Source organism: Ahaetulla prasina, chromosome 3 (genome assembly GCF_028640845.1).
Source record: "Ahaetulla prasina isolate Xishuangbanna chromosome 3, ASM2864084v1, whole genome shotgun sequence".
Taxonomy (NCBI): Eukaryota; Metazoa; Chordata; class Lepidosauria; order Squamata; family Colubridae; genus Ahaetulla; species Ahaetulla prasina.
This window is the reverse complement of record NC_080541.1, coordinates 229,198,503-229,220,400: the sequence shown is the minus strand read 5'-3', so window position 1 is coordinate 229,220,400 and position 21,898 is coordinate 229,198,503. Positions and strand designations below refer to the sequence as shown.

Genomic DNA, 21,898 nt, shown 5'->3' with positions numbered 1-21,898 from the left:
GACGGTCACATGGCTCTCTGTGTGTTTGTGTGTGCAGGGTGCATTTCCTCCTGCCATAAACAAAGGCAAGGCTAGGTAGACTTCAACTCCCAGAATTCCCCAGCCAGCATGATTTTCAACCTTAGGGACTAAGCTAGGTAGACTTCAACTCCCAGAATTCCCCAGCCAGCATGATTTTCAACCTTAGGGACTAAGCTAGGTAGACTTCAACTCCCAGAATTCCCCAGCCAGCATGATTTTCAACCTTAGGAACAAAACTAGGTGGACTTCAACTCCCAGAATTCCCCAGCCGGTATGATTTTCAACCTTAGGGACTAAGCTAGGTGGACTTCAACTTCCAGAATTCCCCAGCCAGCATGATTTTCAACCTTGCAACTAAACTAGGTGGACTTCAACTCCCAGAATTCCCCAGCCGGTATGATTTTCAACCTTAGGGACTAAACTAGGTAGACTTCAACTCCCAGAATTCCCCAGCCAGCATGATTTTCAACCTTAGGGACTAAGCTAGGTGGACTTCAACTCCCAGAATTCCCCAGCCAGCATGATTTTCAACCTTAGGAACAAAGCTAGGTGGACTTCAACTCCCAGAATTCCCCAGCCAGCATGATTTTCAACCTTAGGAACAAAGCTAGGTGGACTTCAACTCCCAGAATTCCCCAGCCAGCATGATTTTCAACCTTGCAACTAAGCTTGGTGGACTTCAACTCCCAGAATTCCCCAGCCAGCATGATTTTCAACCTTAGGGACTAAGCTAGGTGGACTTCAACTCCCAGAATTCCCTAGCCAGCAGAACTGGCAGGGGGAATTCTGGAAGTTGAAGTCCACACGTCTTCAAGTTGCTGAAGTTTAAAAAACAGTACTTTGCACATTGGAATATGAGCATGTGGGATATTTTTCAGTGCTGGCGTTGAAAAAAGTTAATGCTTTGAATTAAAAATCAAAAGGTTTGTGGAAATGAAGAATTTTGGCAGGTCCAAAAGATAAATTTGGTCCCGTTTTGCAAAAGCATTCTTTCTTGCATTAGATATCAGAAAAGATTCAGATTAATAGAGTTGGAAGGGACCTTGGAGGTCTTCTAGTCCAGCCCCCTGCTCGAGCAGGAGACCCTACAGCATTTCAGACAATTGGTTGTCCAATCTCTTCATAAGAACCTCCCGGGATGTCGCCTCTTTATTGCTTCGGGTGGGATTTCACTCATATTGAAGATCTGAATCCAGGGGTGGAGGTCTTGGGTTCCAATTTCCTACCCGTGATTCACTTCATTTGAGCCACATCACATGTCCAGCACTGCTACTAAAAATATCTCCATAAATCGTCCCCCCACCCCATTGGACCCTCGGAGGAAGGACAGGCTATAAATCTGAAAAATAAATAAATCTCTTCCCACCCCATGTCCACATTTCCCATGAAAGGGAAGGAATAAATTTAATTTCCACACTCGGGGTAAAGGGCCTGTTCCTACACAGCCCTTGCTTATTCTCCTCTCTTATCACGTGAGTCATGAAGGCCAAGCAGAAAATGAAGAAAAATCAGCCTTAAACTTTTGCGGTCTATCAAAAGCACGTTTTATTTTAATTAAAAAATAATAATAATTCGGAGCTAATCGTAAGAACCACTGAAATAACTGGGATCGTGATATCGCTTGCTCCTCGACTTACGAGCATAGCGGAGCCCCCAATTTGTGTTGTTAAATGAAACACATGTGAAATGAGGCTTGCCCTATTTTATGAACTTTTTTGCCACGGTTTTTTTTTTTTAAATAATTTTTATTTCCATTTTCCAACATCATATTTATGTACAAACCATTATCCATCATTAATCATTAATTTTTATTTATTACTGATTCAGGCCTGCCCGATTGCCACTTCCTTTCTTCACAACCTCCCTCTCTACCCTCTACTACTTTCCCCTCCTTCATCTCCTTCACTTTACTCCTTCCTCTCCTCCTTCTCCACTCCTCCCTTCTTCCACCCTATCTAACCTTCTTATTCCCTCCTCCTTCTCTACTCTTTCCTACCTACTTTCTTCCTCCTTCTACTCCTCTCCTTTTCTTTCTGAAATGGCAGTCGAGGATCCCCAATATCATTTTAAATTTTAATTTCATATCTTCAAAAATTACTGTACATTAATAATCAATCCATGTATCATTTCCCTCCCCTCCCCCCCTTCCCCCCAGACTTCCCAGAGCAAATACCGGGTATTATGACCAACAATCACAAGCTAAAATATACAAAATATACATAACCTCCCACCTTTAAAAATTTGAAACTTTAGATCCCCTCACAATAAAAATAAAGAGATAGGAAAGAATAATAAAAAGAAAAAAAGAAAAAATCTGGCTTCCCCCATGGACTTGGCTTGTCAGATGGTCGCAAAAGGGGATGCTGCAAAAAAAAGTGACTTATGACCATTTTTCACAGTTACGACCTTCGTAGCCATCCCCAGGATCAACCGATCCAAATTCAGATGTTTGGCGATTGGTTTCCTATTTATGACCGTTGCTGTGTCCCCGGGGTCATGTGATCTCCTTTTGCGACCTCCTGACAAGCAAAATCAATGGGGAAGCCGGATTCGCTTAACAACCAGGTTGCTAACTTATCCACTGCAGTGATTCACTTAACAACCGTGCTGAGAAAGGTCATAAAATGGGGCAAAACTAGCTGAACACGTGTCTCACTTAACAGCAGAAACATTGGGCTCAATGGTGGTCGTAAGTCAAGGAAGACCTGCATTGACCCATGGGCAATGCTCTCTGCTTGATTTCTAGATTTTAAATTTTAAATTACATAAATTTTATCGATTTTAAATTTTTTACTAATTTTAAATGGGGTTTTGGTTTTTATAAATTTTTAAAGTTCTAGGCTAATTATAATAAGTTTTTTAACTTGCATTTTAAATTGTATATTGTAGTGTCTGTATTTTATTGTTGCCTGTACACCGCCCTGAGTCCTTCGGGAGAAGGGCGGTATAAAAATCAAATTAATAATAATAATAATAATAATAATAATAATAATAATAATAATAATAATAATAATAATAATAATAATAATAATAATAATAATAGATTGCATTCGTTTCTGGAGAAACGTTAGAAGAAGCCTACCAGATGCAAATCTGGAACACCACTAGGGGGTGGCCAAGAGCTAGTAATCCCAGGCTCTCTTCACTGCTGCTTAGTGGTCGGCGGAGGTTTTGCAGGAGAGCCATGTTAAAAGAAAACTGCCGAGCTCAGCAATTTCTGAGCTGCTGGAAAAAAGGTGTGATGTGAAATTGGGGAACATTTGAGCCACGAGAAAAAAAAAATTGCAAGCCAGCAGGCAACCATCTTAGCTACTCCTGGGCTGTAAACTCTGATTCTCTTTCTCGCATGGCCTGCCTTTGCTAAGCTGGTCAGCATAAACTAGGTTATACTGCCACGTAGTGGAGAGAGAAATGCCTTTTAAAAAAAACGTCAGAAGGTCTCACTTCCTGCTTTGCAAAAATCCCGTTTCAAAACAAGGGGCTTTTTAGATCGCACGTGTCCCGTCTCCCTTTCGTGATTCAGCCTGCTTTTTAAAGAATTTGGGGGTGGGGGGGTTTGAAAAAAAAAGAGAGAGAAGGTTCATGTGATCTCGGCCCTCCTTGTGTTTTAAATTCTGTGGAACTGAAAGCTTTCCTTTTTTTTTAAAAAAAAAAATGGTTTTTCTTAGCATGCAGCCTGGAGAGGATTAATTGGAGCAGGAAACAGAAGGAGCTGTCTGCAAAGTTGCTAAGAATAGATTGGGTTGCTGATTTTCTATTTGAAAAGCTTGGAGAATGTTCTAGAGATGGTGGTGGTGTTATCTTGTGCTGGAGGCACTGACCTAAGGAGCTTCATTGTGCCAGCTGTTGCAACCGGGACAAAACACAAGTCAAAAAGTTTTCCCCTGCTGGAGAATGAATTGCAGTCCCTCTAAGGTGGCCAGACTTAATGGGTGGGTGGGGGAAGCCTCGTTGAATATTTGTGACTCAGGGTTGAACTGTGGGCTCCTTTGTTCTCTTGCTGAGTTTGGGGGTTTTCTTGCAGACGTTTCGTGACCCAGCTAGGCAACATCATCAGTGATAGAAGGGAGGGGAGTTTATGGAGGAGAGGAGGAAGGAGTGGGGTGCTGTGGGGTCCTTGGTGTTCTCAGAGATTAGCGGTTTTCTTGCAGACGTTTCATGACCCAGGTAGGTAACATCAACAATTTTCCAAGAGAAAGGGGTTTGTGGGGGGTGGGGAGGAAGAGGAGGAGGAGGACTGTGGGGTCCTTGGTGCTTTCTGAGCTTGGTGGTTTTCCTGAAGACGTTTCATGACCCAACTGAGTAACATCATCAGTGCTAGAAGGGAACGGTGTTTGCAGAGAGGAGGAAGAGGGGTTTGGGGGTCCTTGGTTTTTTCTGAGCTTGGTTGTTTTCTTGCAGAGGTTTGACTTTGCTTGTCAGAAGGTCACAAAAGGTGACCACTGCAACCGTCACAAGTATGAACCGGTTGCCAAGTGTCCGAATTTTGCTGGAAAAAGGGGGACGCTGGAAAAGTCATCGGTGTGAAAAAAAAAACCAGTCCTAAGCCATGATTTTCAGTGCTGCTGTAACTTCGAACGGTCCCTAAATGAACTGTTGTAAGTCGAGGACTATCTGTCCTTCCCTCTTTCTTTCTTTCACACCCCAGAATGTGCATATCACATCCTCCGTCCTAAAACCACCACAGGTGACCTCGCCTGCAATCCTGTGGAAACCCAAACAGATCACACTTAAGGGTCCCCCCCCTCCCCCTCCCTCAGATCCCCCCAGCCGTTTTCTTCCCAGCGCTGATGGATTCGCCCAGCTGTTGATCAGAGATTTAATGGCAATGAATCAGCCCCCCCACCTTGGTGAAAAGATGGGTCAGTCCTACCTCCCAGCCAAAAGGGCCACACCTAGAATCCTGCATCCAGTTTTGGTCACCACACTATAAAAAAGATGCTGAGACTCTAGAAAGAGTGCAGAGAAGAGCAACAAAGATGATTAGGGGACTGGAGACTAAAACATATGAAGAACGGTTGCAGGATTTGGGTTTGGCTAGTTTAATGAAAAGAAGGACTAGGGGAGACAGGATAGCAGTGTTCCAATATCTCAGGGGTTGCCCCAAAGAAGAAGGAGTCAAACTATTCTCCAAAGCACCTGAGGGTAGAACAAGAAGCAATGGGTGGAAACTAATCAAGGAGAGAAGCAACCTAGAATTGAGGAAGAAGAGATTGGATAATCATTTGTCTGAAATGGCATAGGGTCTCCTGCCTGATCAGGGGGTTCGACTAGAGGACCTCCAAAGTCCCTTCTAACTTTTGACTCTGCCAAATCCGTCAACATGATCCGTTCTTCGATAGTGATCTCTTGCAAACAGAAAGGGCACCAGGGGATCGGTTTCCTTGGATCTGGTTCTTACTAACAGAGGAAATGATTGATTCCCTCCCCTTCCCTCCCCTCCCCGGTCCCTTCCCTTCCCTTCCTTTCCTTCGTTTTCCTTTCCCCTTCCCTTCCCTTCCCTTCCCTTCCTTTCCTTCCTTTTCCTTTCCCCTTTCCTTTCCTTTCCTTCCTTTCCTTCGTTTTCTTTTCCCCTTCCCTTCCCTTCCCTTCCCTTCCCTTCCCTTCCCTTCCCTTCCCTTCCCATCCTTTCCCATCCCTTCCCTTCTCTTCCCTTCCCTTCTCTTCCCTTCCTTCCTTTCTTTTGTTTTCCTTTCCCCTTCCCTTCCCTTCCCTTCCCTTCCTTCCCGTCCCTTCTCCTTCCTTTCCTTTCCTTTCCTGTCCCCTCTCCTCTCCTCCCCTTCCCCCCTCCCTCACTACTCTCCTTTCCCTTTCCCATCGTTCATCTCACAACTGCTACAGGCAACTTACACAAAAAACGAAAGCAAGGGAGCCACGGGAGGCAACTCTGGTGCCCCAAGATAAAAGAACAACCCACCTTGGAGCATCACAGGCCATGTCGCTCCAGACCCCAATGTCTGGGGACACCGCCAGGTCTTTGACCCGTTGCAGAAGGCTAAGAAGGTTGGGTCCTTCAGGGTCCTCTGGGGGTTAATGACCCGCTTATCAAATTTGCCGAGGACACAACCCTCAGGGTGACGGGTTCCAGCTTTCATCCATTCCAGGTCAGTTGCAGAACTTCTGCGAAGAGCAAGCTGCACTTTCCTAGGGAGACCTATCTGACTTATAGCCATTCATTTAGTGACCGGTCAGAGTTACAACGGGACTGAAAAAAGCGACTTACGACCCTTTTTCACACTTACGACCATTGCAGCATCCCGTGGTCACGTGATCAAAATTATAACACCTGGCAAGTGTTCATGACGGTCACAGTGTGTGTGTGTGTTTGTCTGTGTGTGTGACGTGATCCCCTTTTACGACCATGGGGGAGCAGGATTCATTTAACAACCCGTGTGACTAACTTAGCTGTGGCGATCCACTTAACATCCATGGCAAGAAAAGTCGTAAAATGGGAACAAAGCTCGCTTCACAACCACTGAGCAATGGAAATTTTGGACGCCAATTGTGGTCGTAAGTCGAGGACTTGCATCAAGGGAAGTGGGGGAAATGGACGCCCATACCAAAATGGGGAATTGAGGGCTCGGAGAACTAAGATCTGAGGTTGGGGGTGGACATTGACAAGCAGCTGAAGATGAGTCAGGATTATGTGAGCTGATGTCCTTCTGGGCATCATTCGAAGACGTCTCGTACCAAAGGAAGATCTAATCCTTACTCATCTGTACCCAGCAAGGTTGAAGTCACTTCTGGGTACCTGCGAAAGGTTCTGGCACCCCACTTCCAGCCTGACTGGAGAGGATTCAGAAGAGGCAGACATAAATGTTGGAAATGTAATCCAAAAACAGGCACATTTTATATCATATCTGGTGGACTTGTGCTAAAGCAAAAAAAAATTTGGGCAAAAAACCCATAGATGGCTAGAAAAGATAATAGGGAAACATGTAGATTTTAAGCCTGAACTGTTTTTTTATTAGGGATGATATCAGAAAAAATTGGTAAGAGAAGTATGTATTTAGAATAGAATAGAGTTGGAGGGGACCTTAGAGGCCTTCTAGTCCAACCCTCTACTTAGGCAGGAAATCCTACACGACTTCAGACAAATGGTTATCCAACATCTTCTTAAAAACTTCCAGTGTTGGAGCATTAACAACTTCTGGAGGCAAGTCCTTCCACTTATTAATTGTTCTAACTGTCAGGAAATTTCTCCTTAGTTCCAAGTTGCTTCTCTCCTTGATTAGTTTCCACCCATTGCTTCTTGTTCTACCCTCAGGGGCTTTGGAGAATAGCTTGACTCCCTCTTCTTTGGGGCAGCCCCTGAGATATTGAAACACTGCTATCATGTCTCCCCTAGTCCTTCTTTTCATCAAACAAGGCATACCCAGTTCCTGCAACCGTTCTTCATATGTTTTAGCCTCCAGTCCCCTCATCATCTTTGTTGCTCTTCTCTGCACTCTTTCTAGAGTCTCAACATCCTTTTTACATCATGACGACCAAAACTGGATGCAATATTCCAAGTGTGGCCTTACCAAGGCATTATAAAGTGGCACTAACACTTCACGTGATCTTGATTCTATCCCTCTGTTTATGCAGCCCAGAACTGTGTTGGCTTTTTTGGCAGCTGCTGCACACGGCTGGCTCATATCTAAATGGTTATCCACTAGGACTCCAAGTTCCCTCTCACAGGTACTACTATTGAGCAAGGTACCATCTATACGGTACCTGTGCATTTAGTTTTTCTTGCCTAACTGTAGAACCTGACTTTTTACCTCCTTGAATTTCATTTTGTTAGATAGCGCCCAATGTTCAAATCCGTCAAGATCCTTGTCAAGATTTAGTATTACATGTTTTAACATCAGCGAGGATTATCCTCGCCAAATATTGGAAAAATGAAGGAACACCTCAAGAATTGAAGAGTTAATTAAGATATTAGACTGTGCAGAAATGGACAGACTGACATTGAAAATCAAACAGAAAGAAGACTCAGAATATGATCAAACTTAGAATTTATTCTACCAGTGGCTGGAAAAAAGAGGTGGAGAATAAGCACGGCATTTGTATTGTTAAGCAAATTAAATATTCAGACAACATGATGTTTATTAAGCACTAAGGAATGTAATTAATAGAAAATTTATAAAATTTATATAGATATATAAAAAGAAGAGGCATATATGATACATGATCAAAATTCAGATGCTCAGCAACTGACTCGCATTTATGACGATTGCGGGGTCCCGGGGTCCCCTTTTGCGAACTTCTGACAAGCAAAGATTCACTTAAGAACAGTCTTAACTAACTTAGCCGCAGCAGTGATTCACTTAACAACGTTGGCAAGGAAGATTGTAAAACGAGGCAAAACTCACGTAGCAAATATCTCACTTAGTGACAGAAATATTGCGCTCAGTTGTGGTTGTAACTAACTCAAGGGCAAAATACTCGAGGGCTACACACTACCTGTGTGTAGATGGATGTAAGCATGTCTTTGAATGGAGATCTGTGCAGTGGTGAAATTCAGTTTTTTTTTACTACCGGTTCTGTGGGCATGGCTCGGTGGGCGTGGCTTGGTGGGCGTGGCTTGGTGGGTGTGGCAGGGGAAGGATACTGCAAAATCTCCATTTCTTCCCGATCAGCTGGGACTTGGGAGGCAGAGAATAGATGGGGGCGGGGCCAGTCAGAAGTGGTATTTACCTGTTCTCCGAACTACTCAAAATTTCCACTACCGGTTCTCCAGAACTGGTCAGAATCTGCTGAATACCACCTCTAGCTTAGTGGGCGTGGCAGGGGAAGGATATTTTATTTATTTATTTATTTATTTACATTTATATCCCGCCCTTCTCCGAAGACTCAGGGCAGCTTACAGTGTGTAAGGCAATAGTCTCATTCTATTTGTATATTTTTTACAAAGTCAACTTATTGCCCCCCCAACAATCTGGGTCCTCATTTTACCTACCTTATAAAGGATGGAAGGCTGAGTCAACCTCGGGCCGGGCTTGAACCTGCAGTAATTGCAGGCTGCTGTGTTCTAATAACAGGCTTCTTACCAGCCTGAGCTACCACGGCCCACGGATATTACAAAATCTCCATTCCCACCCCATTCCAGGGGAAGGATACTGTAAAATCTCCATTCCCACCCTAGTCCTGGGGGAAGGATACTGCAAAATCCCCATTCCCACCCCACTCTGGGACCAGCCAGAGGTGGTATTTGCCGGTTCTCCAAACTACTCGAAATTTCCACTACCGGTTCATCAGAACCTGCTCGATTTCAGCCCTCGATCTGTGGTGGGTTTGCCGGATGGAGTTGGTGCTCCCCCCCACCCCCTTGGATACTGCCTTGGCAAGATCACAAGAGATATCATTTTGGTCTTCTTCTTCTTCTTCCTTCAGATTGCGGAAACGTACGCCTTCCTCCCACGAGAAGCCGTGACCAGGTTCCTGATGAGCTGCACCGAGTGCCAGAAAAGAATGCATTTTAACTCCAACGGTGTGGAACCTAAAGGTAAGGACTGCAGAAGTAGCCCCCTCGGTGGGTTTCAAGCCTCGAAGGATGGCCCGTTCCTTCATACGGTCCAGTCCGGGAACGTCCCAAAGTCACTTTTGGCCCCATCTGTGAAAAAAGAGCGATGGTACTAGGGGTGAAATGCTACCGGATTCGACCGGATCGTGCAATCCGGTAGCGATCGTGGCCGGTAGTTTTTTGGGTGGTTTTTTGCATTTATATCCCGCCCTTCTCCGAAGACTCAGGGTGGCTTACACAGTGTTAAGCAATAGTCTTCATCTATTTGTATATTATATACAAAGTCAACTTATTGCCCCCCCAACAATCTGGGTCCTCATTTTACCTACCTTATAAAGGATGGAAGGCTGAGTTAACCTTGGGCCTGGTGGGACTTGAACCTGCAGTAATTGCAGGCAGCTGCTGTTAATAACAGACTGTCTTACCAGCCTGAGCCACCAGAGGCGATCCGGTAGCGATCCGGTAGCGATGCTCCGCCCACCTGCCCGGGTGCCATTACTTCCTGGTTTTAACGTGGTTTTTACCTTCTGCGCATGCACAGAGGGTTTTGTGCATGTGGACAAGGTCTGCGTGCGGATGAGACGGATGGGACATGGAAGTTTGTCTGTGTCATCTGAGTAGCGCAAATATATGTGGAGGCTTCTTGGCTGCAGGATGTCTTCTGCCCTGTGTCCTGCACAGCCAAGAAGGCTCCACACCCACTCAGGTGATCCTGAGGACACAAATAAACCTCCAAGTGACCTCAACGTCTCTCTAAAAGGATGCAAATGACCAGCTGCCTGCAAGGAGTATAAATCCTTCCCTTCCCCACCATGCAGCAAGAGTTGAAGAAGCTTCTTGGATGAGAAGCGAAAGGTCTTCACAGAAAAATCAGAAAGTCCAGTTGCCTCTTGAAAAACTGCCTTTGGGACAACCGTGACCTGGATCAGGGGTCTCCAACGTTGGCAACTTTAAGCCTGGAGGACTTCAACTCCCAGAATACCCTTTGCTGGCTGGGGAATTCTGGGAGTTGATGTCCTCCAGGCTTAAAGTTGCCAACGTTGGAGACCCCTGACCTGGATGATGGAGAATCTCCATAGACATTTAGCCAGTGGTTCACTCGGGGGCTAGGACGTTGAGCTTGTCAATCGAAAGGTCGGCAGCTCGGCGGTTCGAATCCCAGGGGGCTGGACTAGAAGACCTCCAAGGTCCCTTCCAACTCTATTATTCTATCTTCTGTGCTGTCCAGACTACCGTCTTCGTTTATAGCTTAATCTGGTATGCTAAATCAGAAAGTAGGTAGGTGAAGCATTTTTCCTGGCTGTAGCCATAAATGTCTGTGGAGATTCTCGGTCATCGAGGTCAGGGGTCTCCAACATTGGCAACTTTAAGCCTGGTGGACTTCAACTCAATGGGCCGTAATAGCTCAGGCTGTTAGAAGCCTGTTATTAGAACACAGCAGCCTGCAATTACTGCAGGTTCAAGCCCGGCCCGAGGTTGACTCAGCCTTCCATCCTTTATAAAGGTAGGTAAAATGAGGACCCAGATTGTTAGGGGGGCAATAAAAGTTGACTTTGTAAAATATACAAATAGAATGAGACTATTGCCTTATACACTGTAAGCCGCCCTGAGTCTTCGGAGAAGGGCAGGATATAAATGTAAATAAATAAATAAATTAAAAACTCCCAGAATTCTGGGAGTTGAAGTCCTCCAGGCTTAAAGTTGCCATCCAAGTCATAGTGGTCCCCCCCCCCCTTTTTTTTTTTAACCAAAAAGTCAACTGGACTTTCTTGGCTTTTTTTTTTCCTGTGAAAATGTTTCGCTTCTCATCCAAGAAGCTTCTTCAGTTCAGTTCTTCAGTTTCAGCTTCCTGGATGAGAAGCGAAAGGTTTTCACGGGGGGGGGGGGAACACCGAGAAAGTCCCGTTTGACTTTTTGATAAACCACCTTCGGAGCTGTAAACCGTAAGGTTTCTCAGTCCCGCCGCGGGCAGGGGGTTGGACTAGAAGACCTCTGAGGTCCCTTCCAGCACTAGAATTCTACGGTTCTTCAATTTTCCTAATAGGCCCCTTTGGAAAAGGGGAAAGGAGGAGGCAGGGGGAGGTCATGACCCTTAAACGGGCCCCTGACAAATTCTCTGCAAATTCCTGGTTGCAAACAGGGAGAAATTTTAGTCCAAAAATACATTTTATTCCAAGCCCGGTACAGTGAGTCGAGACAAGAACTTTCGAAGAAGAAGGCTTCAGAATACAGGAAGTCCTCGACTTATAACCGTTCTTTTAGTGACCATTCCAAGTTACAACGGCACGATCATTTTTCACACTTAACGGCCGTTGCAGCATCCCCGTGGTCATGTGATAAACATTCAGACCGCTTGCCAACTGACTCGTATTTACGACGGTTCCAGTGGCCTGGGGGGCGGGGTGTCACGTGAACCCCTTTTGCGACCTTCTGACAACCGTGTTGCTAACTCAACAACTGGCAAGAAAAAAGGTTGTAAAATGGGGCAAAACTCACTTAGTTTTGCCCGTGGTGGCTCAGTGGTTAGAAAGCAGGATTGCAGGCTAACTCTGCCAACTGTCAGAGGTTTGATCCTCGCTGGCTCAAGGTTGACTCAGCCTTCCATCCTTCCGAGGTCGGTAAAATGAGGACCCAGATTGTTAGGGCTGGAAAGCACTGTGAAGGGGTGTATATGTCTATCTAAGTGCTATTGCTCGCTCTATCTGTCTATCTATCTATCTGTCTGTCTGTCTCTAATCTATTTAACTGTCTGTCCATCTATTTCCCCCCCCATCTCTCTCTCTCTCTCTATAGCTAATCTAATCCTCTCTCTCTCTCTCTCTCTCTCTACCATCCATCCATCCATCCATCTATCTATCTGTCTGTCTGTCTGTCTGTCTCTATCTAATCTATTTATCTGTCTGTCCATCTATTTCCCCCCCATCTATCTGTCTCTCTCTCTCTCTCTCTCTCTCTCTCTAGCTAATCTAATCATCTCTCTCTCTCTCTCTCTCTCTCTCTCTCTATCATCCATCCATCCATCCATCCATCCATCCATCCATCCATCCATCTATCTATCTATCTATCTATCTATCTATCTCTATCATCTATCCGTCCGTCCATCTATCTATCTATCTATCTATCTGTCTGTCTGTCTGTCTGTCTGTCTGTCTGTCTGTCTGTCTGTCTCTATCTAATCTATTTATCTGTCTGTCCATCTATTTCCCCCCCTCATCTATCTATCTCTCTCTCTCTCTCTCTAGCTAATCTAATCCTCTCTCTCTCTCTCTCTATCATCCATCCATCCATCCATCCATTTATCTCTCTCTCTCTCTCTCTCTCTCTCTCTCTCTCTCTCATCCATCCATCCATCCCCTATTCTATATCTGGTGCCGCAGTGGTTAGAAATCAATATTGCAGGCACTCTGCCCACAGCCAGGAGTTCGATTCTCACCAGGCTCAAAGTTGACTCCGCCTTCTGTCCTTCCCAGGTCGGTAAACTGAGGCCCCCCCCCCCATTGTTCGAGGCAAGATGGTGACTCTGTAAACCACTCAGAGAGGGCTGTAAACTGCAGGGGTCTCCAAGCTTAACAACTTTAAGCCTGGCGGACTTCAACTCCGCTTCGCTGGCTGGGGGATTCTGGGAGTTGAAGTCCACCAGGCTTAAAAGTCGCCAAGCTTGGAGACCCCTGCTGTAAAGCACTGTGAAATGGCCTCTAGTCTTAGTGCTATTGCTACAGTTGTACATCAAGGACCTCCCCCCTGTATGCTCTGCGTGGCTACCCCCGAATGGAGGGGGATGCCCCAGGGCTGTACTTAAATGGGTGCGGGTTTTTTGTTTTGCAAAGGGAGGGTTGTCCTCTCCACTCTGAATGACTCTCTGTCCTCGCTGGGCTTCCTTCAGTCGGTTACAGGGACAGCCTGGCCGTGGAGGTTCTAGCCAGGAGCGGGAAGGGACCGCCCGGAGCCCTCGGCTTTCTCTGCTGTCTGCAAGGAAGCCTTTGACAAGGGGGGGGGGCCTTCACAGCACACCAGATCAGCTTTTTTTTAAACAATCCCCACCATGCAAACTGCACCAATAGATGATCTTTGGGGGAGGGGGGAACCCACCCCTTTGGGGGGAGAGATTTTAAATGTAGAGAAGAGCAACCAAGACGATTAGGGGGCTGGAAGCTCAAACATACGAAGAACGGTTGCAGGAACTGGGTATGTCTAATTTGATGAAAAGGAGGACCAGGGGAGACACGATCGCCGTGTTCCAATATTCGAGGGGGCTGCCACAAAGAAGAGGGGTGGGGGGACGGTCAAGCTATTCCGCAAAGCAGACAAGAAGCAACAGATGGAAACTAATCCAAGAGAGATGCAACCTGACATTAAGGAGGAATTTCCTGACACTCCAAATAGTTAACCAGTGGAACAGCTTGCCACCAGAAGTTGTGGGCGCTCCAACGTTGGAGGCTTTTAAGAAGAGACTGGACAGCCGTTTGTCTGAAATGGCGTAGGGTCTCCTGCTTGAGCAGTGGGTTGGACTAGAAGACCTCCAAGGTCCCTTCCAGCCCTTGTTATTCTGTAATTCTGTAAGGGTCTCCTGTCTGAGCAGGGGGTTGGACTAGAAGACCTCTGAGGTCCCTTCCAATTTCTCTTATTCTGTAATTCTGTAAGGGTCTCCTGTCTAAGCAGAGGGTTGGACTAGAAGACCTCTGAGGTCCCTTCCAACTCTGTAACTCTGTAAGGGTCTCCTGCCTGAGCAGGGGGTTGGACTAGAAGACCTCCAGGGGACCCTTCCAACTCTGCAGTTCTGTTTTTTATTATGCGGTATCACATTGCAAGGGATACTTTCAGTCCCCAGCGCCTCTCTTTGTTGCCGCAAATACGGAGTTATTAGAGCAGAAAAAGTTATCCAAGGACAATTATTAGCCCTCTGTCCCTCCCCAGAAGCCGAACGTAGATGATGCACGGGTGGGGTGGGGGGGGGGAGGGAGTGGGAGGAATTATCAATGGGGAAATAAGTCCTGAAATTTAAGGGACACGAAAGATGCTGGTACCTTGATCTCTCTCAGGATAAGATAATTAATTAATTACATTAATTTTTAACAGTTCGTTTTAAAGTGAACTTTGGAAGGTTGAGGCTGGCCAAATTCATCCCCGATCCATCCTGCCCACTTTAGCATCTTCTAGAGATCTTGGATGTTGGATGGCAATATAATCTCCAAAACCCCTGAGCGCAAGGCAAGAAATGATGGATGGAAGACACAGATAGTCCTCAATTTGTGACCAAATTTACTGTTATCGGGCTTGGCAACAGAAAATTCGGTCACAAATTGAGGACTTTCTGTGCCCGACGATCTGTGCCCGACAACAGTTCAGTGAGTTTCGCCCCATTTTACAACTTTTCTTGCCATCGTTGTTAAGCGAATCACTGTAGTTTTCAAGTAAGTCACCCGGTCGTTAAGTGAATCTGGCTTCCCCCGTTGGCTTGGCTTGTCAGAAATTCGAAAGAGGGGGGAGCCCAGGACACACGGCCAAGCGTCTGAATTTTGATCGTGGGGATGTTGCCACGGTCGTAAGGGTTGAAAAATGGTCGTAAGTCACATTTTTCAGCGCCGTTGTAACTTTGAACGGTGATTCGATGAAGGACTACAGAAGTTGTGGGTGTGCCATCCCTGGAGATTTTCAAGAGAAAAAAAATCGGACAATAATTGATGTAGGGTCTCCTGCTTGGGCAGGGGGTTGGACAAGGGTCTCCAACCTTGGCAACTTTAAGCCTGGAGCTTTGCTGGCTGGGGATTCTGGGAGTTGAAGTCCTCCAGGCTTAAAGTTGCCAAGGTTGGAGACCCCTGGACTAGAAGACCTCCAAGGTCTCTTCCAGCCCTAGGATTTTATAACTGGTTGTCTTGGTAGGTGTACATAGACCAACGGAGAACAGGTGAGAATCCAGAATGTTGATCCCTTTTGTGGGATCTCATCCAGGTGATGTGAAAATGAGGGTGAAATTGCTCAGTCTTTCAGGTCTTTCAAAGAGACCCATTTTCCATTTTTTTCCTTCCAGAAAACGAGTCCCCTTCCTCGCTGGTCTCGGGCATCATCGATTACAACATGCCTCTCACCTCCACTTACCTGAAGCAGATGAAGCTCCGAGTGATGAATTCCCAGGAACAGGTGAGCGGCTTTTTCCTGGCTGGATGGAGATCTTGGTGACCTGGAAGCTCGCAGGGGGTTCTGTGAATTCGGGTTGTTTGCAAACCTCTCGCCTTCATTCGGCTTTGTTCTTGTTATCTGTCCGTCTTGTTCCAACACGCACGGTTAAAAACAACAACACGTAGCGGCGTTTTGATATTACCCGTTAGATAAAGGCCAGGAAATTTGACTCAGTTTTCATCAAACCGATCAGTAAAATGGTGAAGGGATTATTTAGGAAGGGTTGGACTGTTAAACCCAGACTTGAATTGGAGCGGACGATGTTACGGAAACCAAATTTGGGTTTTATCGAAGGGGTCCCTGCTGCTCTCTGAGCCTGGTTGTTTCCTTGCAGACGTTTCATGACCTAAGTAGGTAACATCATCAGTGTTAGAAGGGAGTGGGGGTTGCGGAGACGAGAAAGAAGAGGAGGAGGAAGGGGAAGAGGAGGACTGTGAAGTCCTTGTTTGATTTGAGTTTCATTGGTTTCTTGCAGACATTTCATGACCCAACTAGGTAACATCATCAGTGTTAGAAGGGAGTGAGGGTTGTGGAGATGATGATGATGATGAGGAGGAGGAGGAGGAGGAGGAGGAGGAGGGGGAGTGTGAGGTCCTTGTTCTATTTGAGTTTCGTTGGTTTTTGCAGTCATTTCATGACCCAACTAGGTAACATCATCAGTGCCAGTGCGTGTGGGGTTTGCTCTCTGATGAATGAAGGCAGATTTGCTCTCTGTTTATATGCAAGTGACTTCCCCTTTCATGGGGGTCCCTTGATTAGGCTGTTGTTTAGGTTGGCTTCTTCATCTGAGTGCTAGTTCCTTAGTTGTCCTACCTTCCCTGACAGGACAAACCACTGTGTATAAGCAGAGAAAAAAATCCCACTCCCTTCTCGCCCTGATGACGTTACATAGTTGGGTCATGGAGTGTCTGCAAGAAAGCCACCAAGCTCAGAGAGCACCCAGGACCCCAAAGTCTTCCTCTTCCTTCTCCTTCTCGTTTTCCTCTTCTTCCTCTTCCTCCTGCTCCTCCTCCTCTCCTCCTCTTCCCCCTTCTGCTCTTCCTCCTCCTTTTCCTTTTCCTCTTCTTCCTCTTCCTCCTCCTCCTTCTCTTCCCCCTCTGCTCTTTCTCCTTTTCCTCTTCTTCCTCTTCCTCCTGCTCTTCCTCCTCTCCTTCTCTTCCCCCTTCTGCTCTTCCTCCTCCTTTTCTTTTTCCTCTTCTTCCTCCTCCTCCTCCCTCTTTTCCCCCTCTCCTCTTTCTCCTTTTCCTCTTCTTCCTCTTCCTCCTGCTCTTCCTCCTCCTTCTCCTCTTCCCCCTCTTCCCCCTCTGCTCTTTCTCCTTTTCCTCTTCTTCCTCTTCCTCCTGCTCTTCCTCCTCCTTCTCTTCCCCCTCTGCTCTTCCTTCTCTTCCTCCTCCTTTTCCTTTTCCTCTTCTTCCTCTTCCTCCTGCTCCTCCTCCTTCTTTTCTTCCTCCTCCTTTCCCCTTCTGTTCTTCCTCCTCCTCCTGCCTGTTCCTCCTCCTCTTCTCCATCCTGCTCCCCCTCCTCCTTCTCTTCCCCTACTGCTCTTCCTCCTCTTCCTCTTCCTCCTTCCTGTTCCTCCTCCTCTTCCTCTCCTTCTCCTCCTGCTCCTCCTCCTCCTCCCCTCTTCTTCCTCTGCTCTTTCTCCTTTCCTTTTCTTCCTCTTCCTCCTGCTCCTCCTCCTCCTTCTCTTCCCCCTCTGCTCTTCCTTCTCTTCCTCCTCATTTTCCTTTTTCTCTTCTTCCTCTTCCTCCTGCTCCTTCTCTTCCCCTTCTGTTCTTCCTCCTCCTCCTCCTTTTCCTTTTCCTCTTCTTCCTCTTCCTTCTGCTTCTCCTCCTTCTCTTCCCCTCCTCTTCTTCCTCCCCTCCTCCTCCTTCCCCTACTGCTCTTCCTCCTCCTCATCTTCCTCTCCTTCTCCTCCTGCTCCCCCCCTCCTCCTCCTCCTGACCCCGCTCTCTTCTACACTGATGATGTTCCCTAGTTGGGTCATGAAAGGCCTGCAAGAAAACCCCCAAGCTCAGAGAGCACCAAGGAGGACCCCTCAGTTTGGCCCTGAGACACAAATGTTTTCCTTTATTGCTTATCTCTGCTGTGTTCCGAAGAACTTTGGCTCACCAAGGAGTTTGTTTCTTTGAAAGTATGGGGGGAAAAAACAAAACTCCAGCAATCGGCATCCGCTGTTTCTGCAAAAAAAAATAATAACCTCCTTCCCAAGCTGGCTGAAATTGTGTTGGAAAATGGAAAGGGGGGGGGGGAAAGGCAACCGTTAACCTTGATAGTCACAAAGCTGGAAAATCATTTTAGAAAGCGGTGGAAGCAGGAGGCAGAACAGCGTGCATGTGTTTGTGTTGTCACGTTGTAGGGGGGGGGGCAAACTCACACTTCTCTTCGTTGAGTCCGAATCGAAGCGATGTGTTTGTGGCTGCTTCCAATAATCCCTCTTCACAGCCTCTTGCTCTAGGTACTTAACTGCTGCTTCCCTCGAACTCAGACCTGGCTTGAAGAAGTGATACTTGGGTGTGTTTCAAAGTGAGGAAGTGGAAGTTTTAGTTCGGCTGGAGAACCCTGTTTTGGCTGCCGTTTCGAGAATTAGAATTTAGCAATTTTTTTTTGGGTGGTGGGGGGCTGATGCGATTCACGTCGGGAGAATTTTGGGGCAGGGAAATGCAGCTAGACCTCTTGAAACGGGGGTCTCCAACCTTGGTCCCCTTAAGACTTGTGGACTTCAACTCCCAGCTTTGCTGGCTGAGGGACTCTGGGAGTTGAAGTCCACAAGTCTTAAAGGGACCAAGGTTGGAGACCCCTGTTTTGAAAGGTGGTTGCTGACTCCGAATACATCCTCCGTTGTAATTGTGTTTCTCCCCAAGGGAGGAATAAAACGGGGCTCCTTCCTTGTCCGCTGCAGAAATTATTATTATTATTATTTTTTTGCAGACGGGCGTCTTAGCTGTCAAAGAGAAGGCTGGATTTGTGTTGTACGCGTGGAAAAAAAGGCAGAGGAGGTGTTTGTAATTTGTTATCCTTTGAGGTTGCACTATTTGCTGGCATTGTTGGGAGAAAGAGGAGGAGGAGGAGGAGGAGGAGGAGGAGGAGGAGGAGGAGGAGGAGGAGGAGGAGGAGGAGGAGGAGGAAGGGGAAACGTCTTCAAGGAAAAACCAGAAGTCCAGTTGCCTCTTGAAAAATAACAAAAGCACCTTGGGGGGAAGGTGGATTTGCTTAACGGCCACATGACTCACTTAAAAACTGCCGGAATTTTACCTAGCAACCATAGCAAAAAACAACAACCAGAAAGGTTTTAAAGTCAGGCGTGACTCACTTAACAACCGCCTTGCGTCGCAGCCAAACTTCCCATCTCGATTGCGGTGGTAAATCGAAGCCGAGAATAAGAGGAAATAGGTAAATTTCGGCCCCTTGCGTCATGCGCGAGGAGCCGCTTGCTTTAATTTGGGTAATGGGTGGGGTGATGTCACAAAGACTTCGCTGGTGATTGTACTAGCTGTGCGTGCTTATTCCGCTCCCGTGGGTAGACTGACTTGCAATAAAAGCGAATTACTCCTATTTTACGGCCTCTTCCTCTGGAGGATAGCAAATTGGAGAAGATGGTAGCTGGTTCGCCTTAATTCGGGAGGGGTTTTTTTTTTTCCCCTCTCCCCAATTTGCAAGATCTGATCAAGATAGGTCAGAGGATTTAAAAATAATAATAATAAGTTTGATCATTGTAAACAGGAATATATAACATGGTGCACTTCTGGGTTTGGAATAGGGATAGGGATGATAGAATAGAATGGAATGGAATGGAATGGAATGGAATGGAATGGAATAGAATAGAATAGAATAGAATAGAATAGAATAGAATAGAATAGAATAGAATATTAGTATATGGAATGGAATGGAACGTAATGGAACAGAACAGAATAGAATATATGGAATGGAAAGGAATAGAATAGAATGGAACGGAACAGAACGGAACAGAATAGAATACGGAATGGAAAGGAATGGAATAGAATAGAATAGAATAGAATAGAATAGAATAGAATAGAATAGAATAGAATAGAATAGAGTTGGAAGGGACCTTGGAGGTCTTCTAGTCCAGCCCCCTTTTCAATCAGGAGACTCTAAGCCCAGACCATTTCAGACAAATTGTTATCCAGTCTCTTCTTAAAAGCTTCCAGTGTTTGTTAGGGATGGTTGCAACTTTAAGACTTGTGGACTTCAACTCCCAGAATTCCTCACGGCTGGCTGAGGAATTCTGGGAGCTGGAGTCCACCCAGCTTCAAGTGGCCAAGTTGCAGAACCCTGTTTTAGCATGAAGGCAGCAGGAGGTGTCAAGGGACAGACAGACCCCCAAATCACTTTGGTCTTCTGTGTCAGGCAGCAGTCACGTTAGATCAGGGGTCTCCAACCTTGGTCCCTTTAAGACTTGTGGACTTTAACTCCCAGAGTTCCTCAGCCAGCTTTGCTGGCTGAGGGACTCTGGGAGTTGAAGTCCATAACTCTTAAACTAGGGACCAGCTTTGCTGGCTGAGGGACTCTGGGAATTGAAGTCCATAAGTCTTAAACTAGGGACCAGCTTTGCTGGCTGAGGGACTCTGGGAGTTGAAGTCCATAAGTCTTAAACTAGGGACCAGCTTTGCTGGCTGAGGGACTCTGGGAGTTGAAGTCCACAAGTCTTAAAGGGACCAAGGTTGGAGACCCCTGCGTTAGGTCACCAGCAAGAAGCAATGGAGGGAAACTAATCAAAGAGGGAAAACTAAGGAGAAGTTTCCTGACAGAACAATTAACCAGTGGAACAGCTTGCCACCAGAAGTTGTGGCTGTTCCATCACTGGAGGTTTTCAAGAAGAGATTGAACAACGAATTTGTTTGAAATTGTATAGTACTTGCGCAGGGATTGGACTAGAAGACCTCCATGGTCCCTTCCAACTCTGTTCATTCTGCTAAATTTTTTCCACGGGGGGGCGGGGGGGCTCTGCCTGTGTCTAGAGTGGGTTGGCAATTAATTTTCCCACGGGAAGAAGTGAGAAACTGGAATCGTTACAGGGGGCTGAACCAACAGTCTATGTGGAAAATGAAGAAGCCAAATTCACTTAGCAACCGTGTTACTAACTTAACAACTTTAGTGAATCATTTAACAAACTGTGGCAAGGAAGGTCGTAAAAGGGGCCAAAACTCATTTAAGAATTGTCTCACTTAGCAACAGAAATGTTGGGCGCAGTTGTGGCCATAAGTCGAGGACTGCCTGCAATTCTATTGCCCAGCTGATCCCTCAAAATCTTATAAAATGATAAATAGATGCATTTACTGGTTCCCTGTTCATTTAAGCATCTGTTTTGCTTAACGCTTTAAAAACAGCTTGTTTTTCTGTTTTTTTTTTGTGTGTGTGTGTGTGCTGGACTTACTATTCTTTGGAGTGTACACATAGCAAAATAAAAACAGTTTTCTACCACACACATAAACGCTCCATTTGGGTTTTTGCTTTTTTTTAAAGGATCTTGTTTGCATTTTGTAATATTCATTGTCCCTGCTGTGCAACTTTACAATCATTCTTGTGTGGTTGCTGAGTTATTTTATTTTATTTTGTCCACCCACTTATTTATTTCAAGTACAAATGCCAGCGTAAATGTGAAGGCCGAACAAACGTGAAAATGGACTTTATAAACTAAATGCATAAAACGTAAAAACGAGATCAGCGGTTTGGATGCTTAGCGACTGGTTCCTATTTATGATGGTCGCATTGTCCCGGGGTCACGGGATCCCCTTTTGCGACCGTCGGACGAGCAAAGTCAACGGGGAAGCCAGATTCTCTTAACAACCGGGTTACTAACTGAAGAACTGCAGTGATTCGCTTAACAACGACGCAAGCAAGGAAGGTTGTAAACGGGGACCAAACTTCACTTCAAAAGTGTCTCGCTTAGCCACAGAAATGTTGGGGTCAAATATATATATATTTCTGACCACTACCCACCACCGCAGGGAGACGGAACCAATGCGTTGGTTCCGTCCCAGGCGCCTGATGGACCCGGAGAGGTTCCTGACAGAGCTTGGGCCGTTTCCCGAGCACCTGGCCCACGACTCGACTGAAGAGCTAGTTGCGGCCTGGGAACGGGCCGCGGCTGGAGCTTTGGACCGTGTCGTGCCTTTGCGGCCTCTGACCCGGCGTCGGTCTCAACCAGCTCCTTGGTTCTCCGAGGAGCTG

The 21,898-nt window shown here is 46.3% G+C and overlaps 1 protein-coding gene across 1 annotated transcript in view; it reads left to right on the top strand.

Moving 5' to 3' along the window:
• The window catches only part of NOL4L (nucleolar protein 4 like), a 152,525-nt gene that overhangs the window by 56,701 nt on the left and 73,926 nt on the right, over nucleotides 1-21,898 (top strand). The window contains exons 3-4 of the mRNA XM_058178871.1: nucleotides 9,400-9,511; nucleotides 15,558-15,667. Of these exons, the coding sequence (XP_058034854.1) occupies nucleotides 9,400-9,511; nucleotides 15,558-15,667 (222 nt within the window). The remainder of the gene's footprint in view (nucleotides 1-9,399; nucleotides 9,512-15,557; nucleotides 15,668-21,898) is intronic.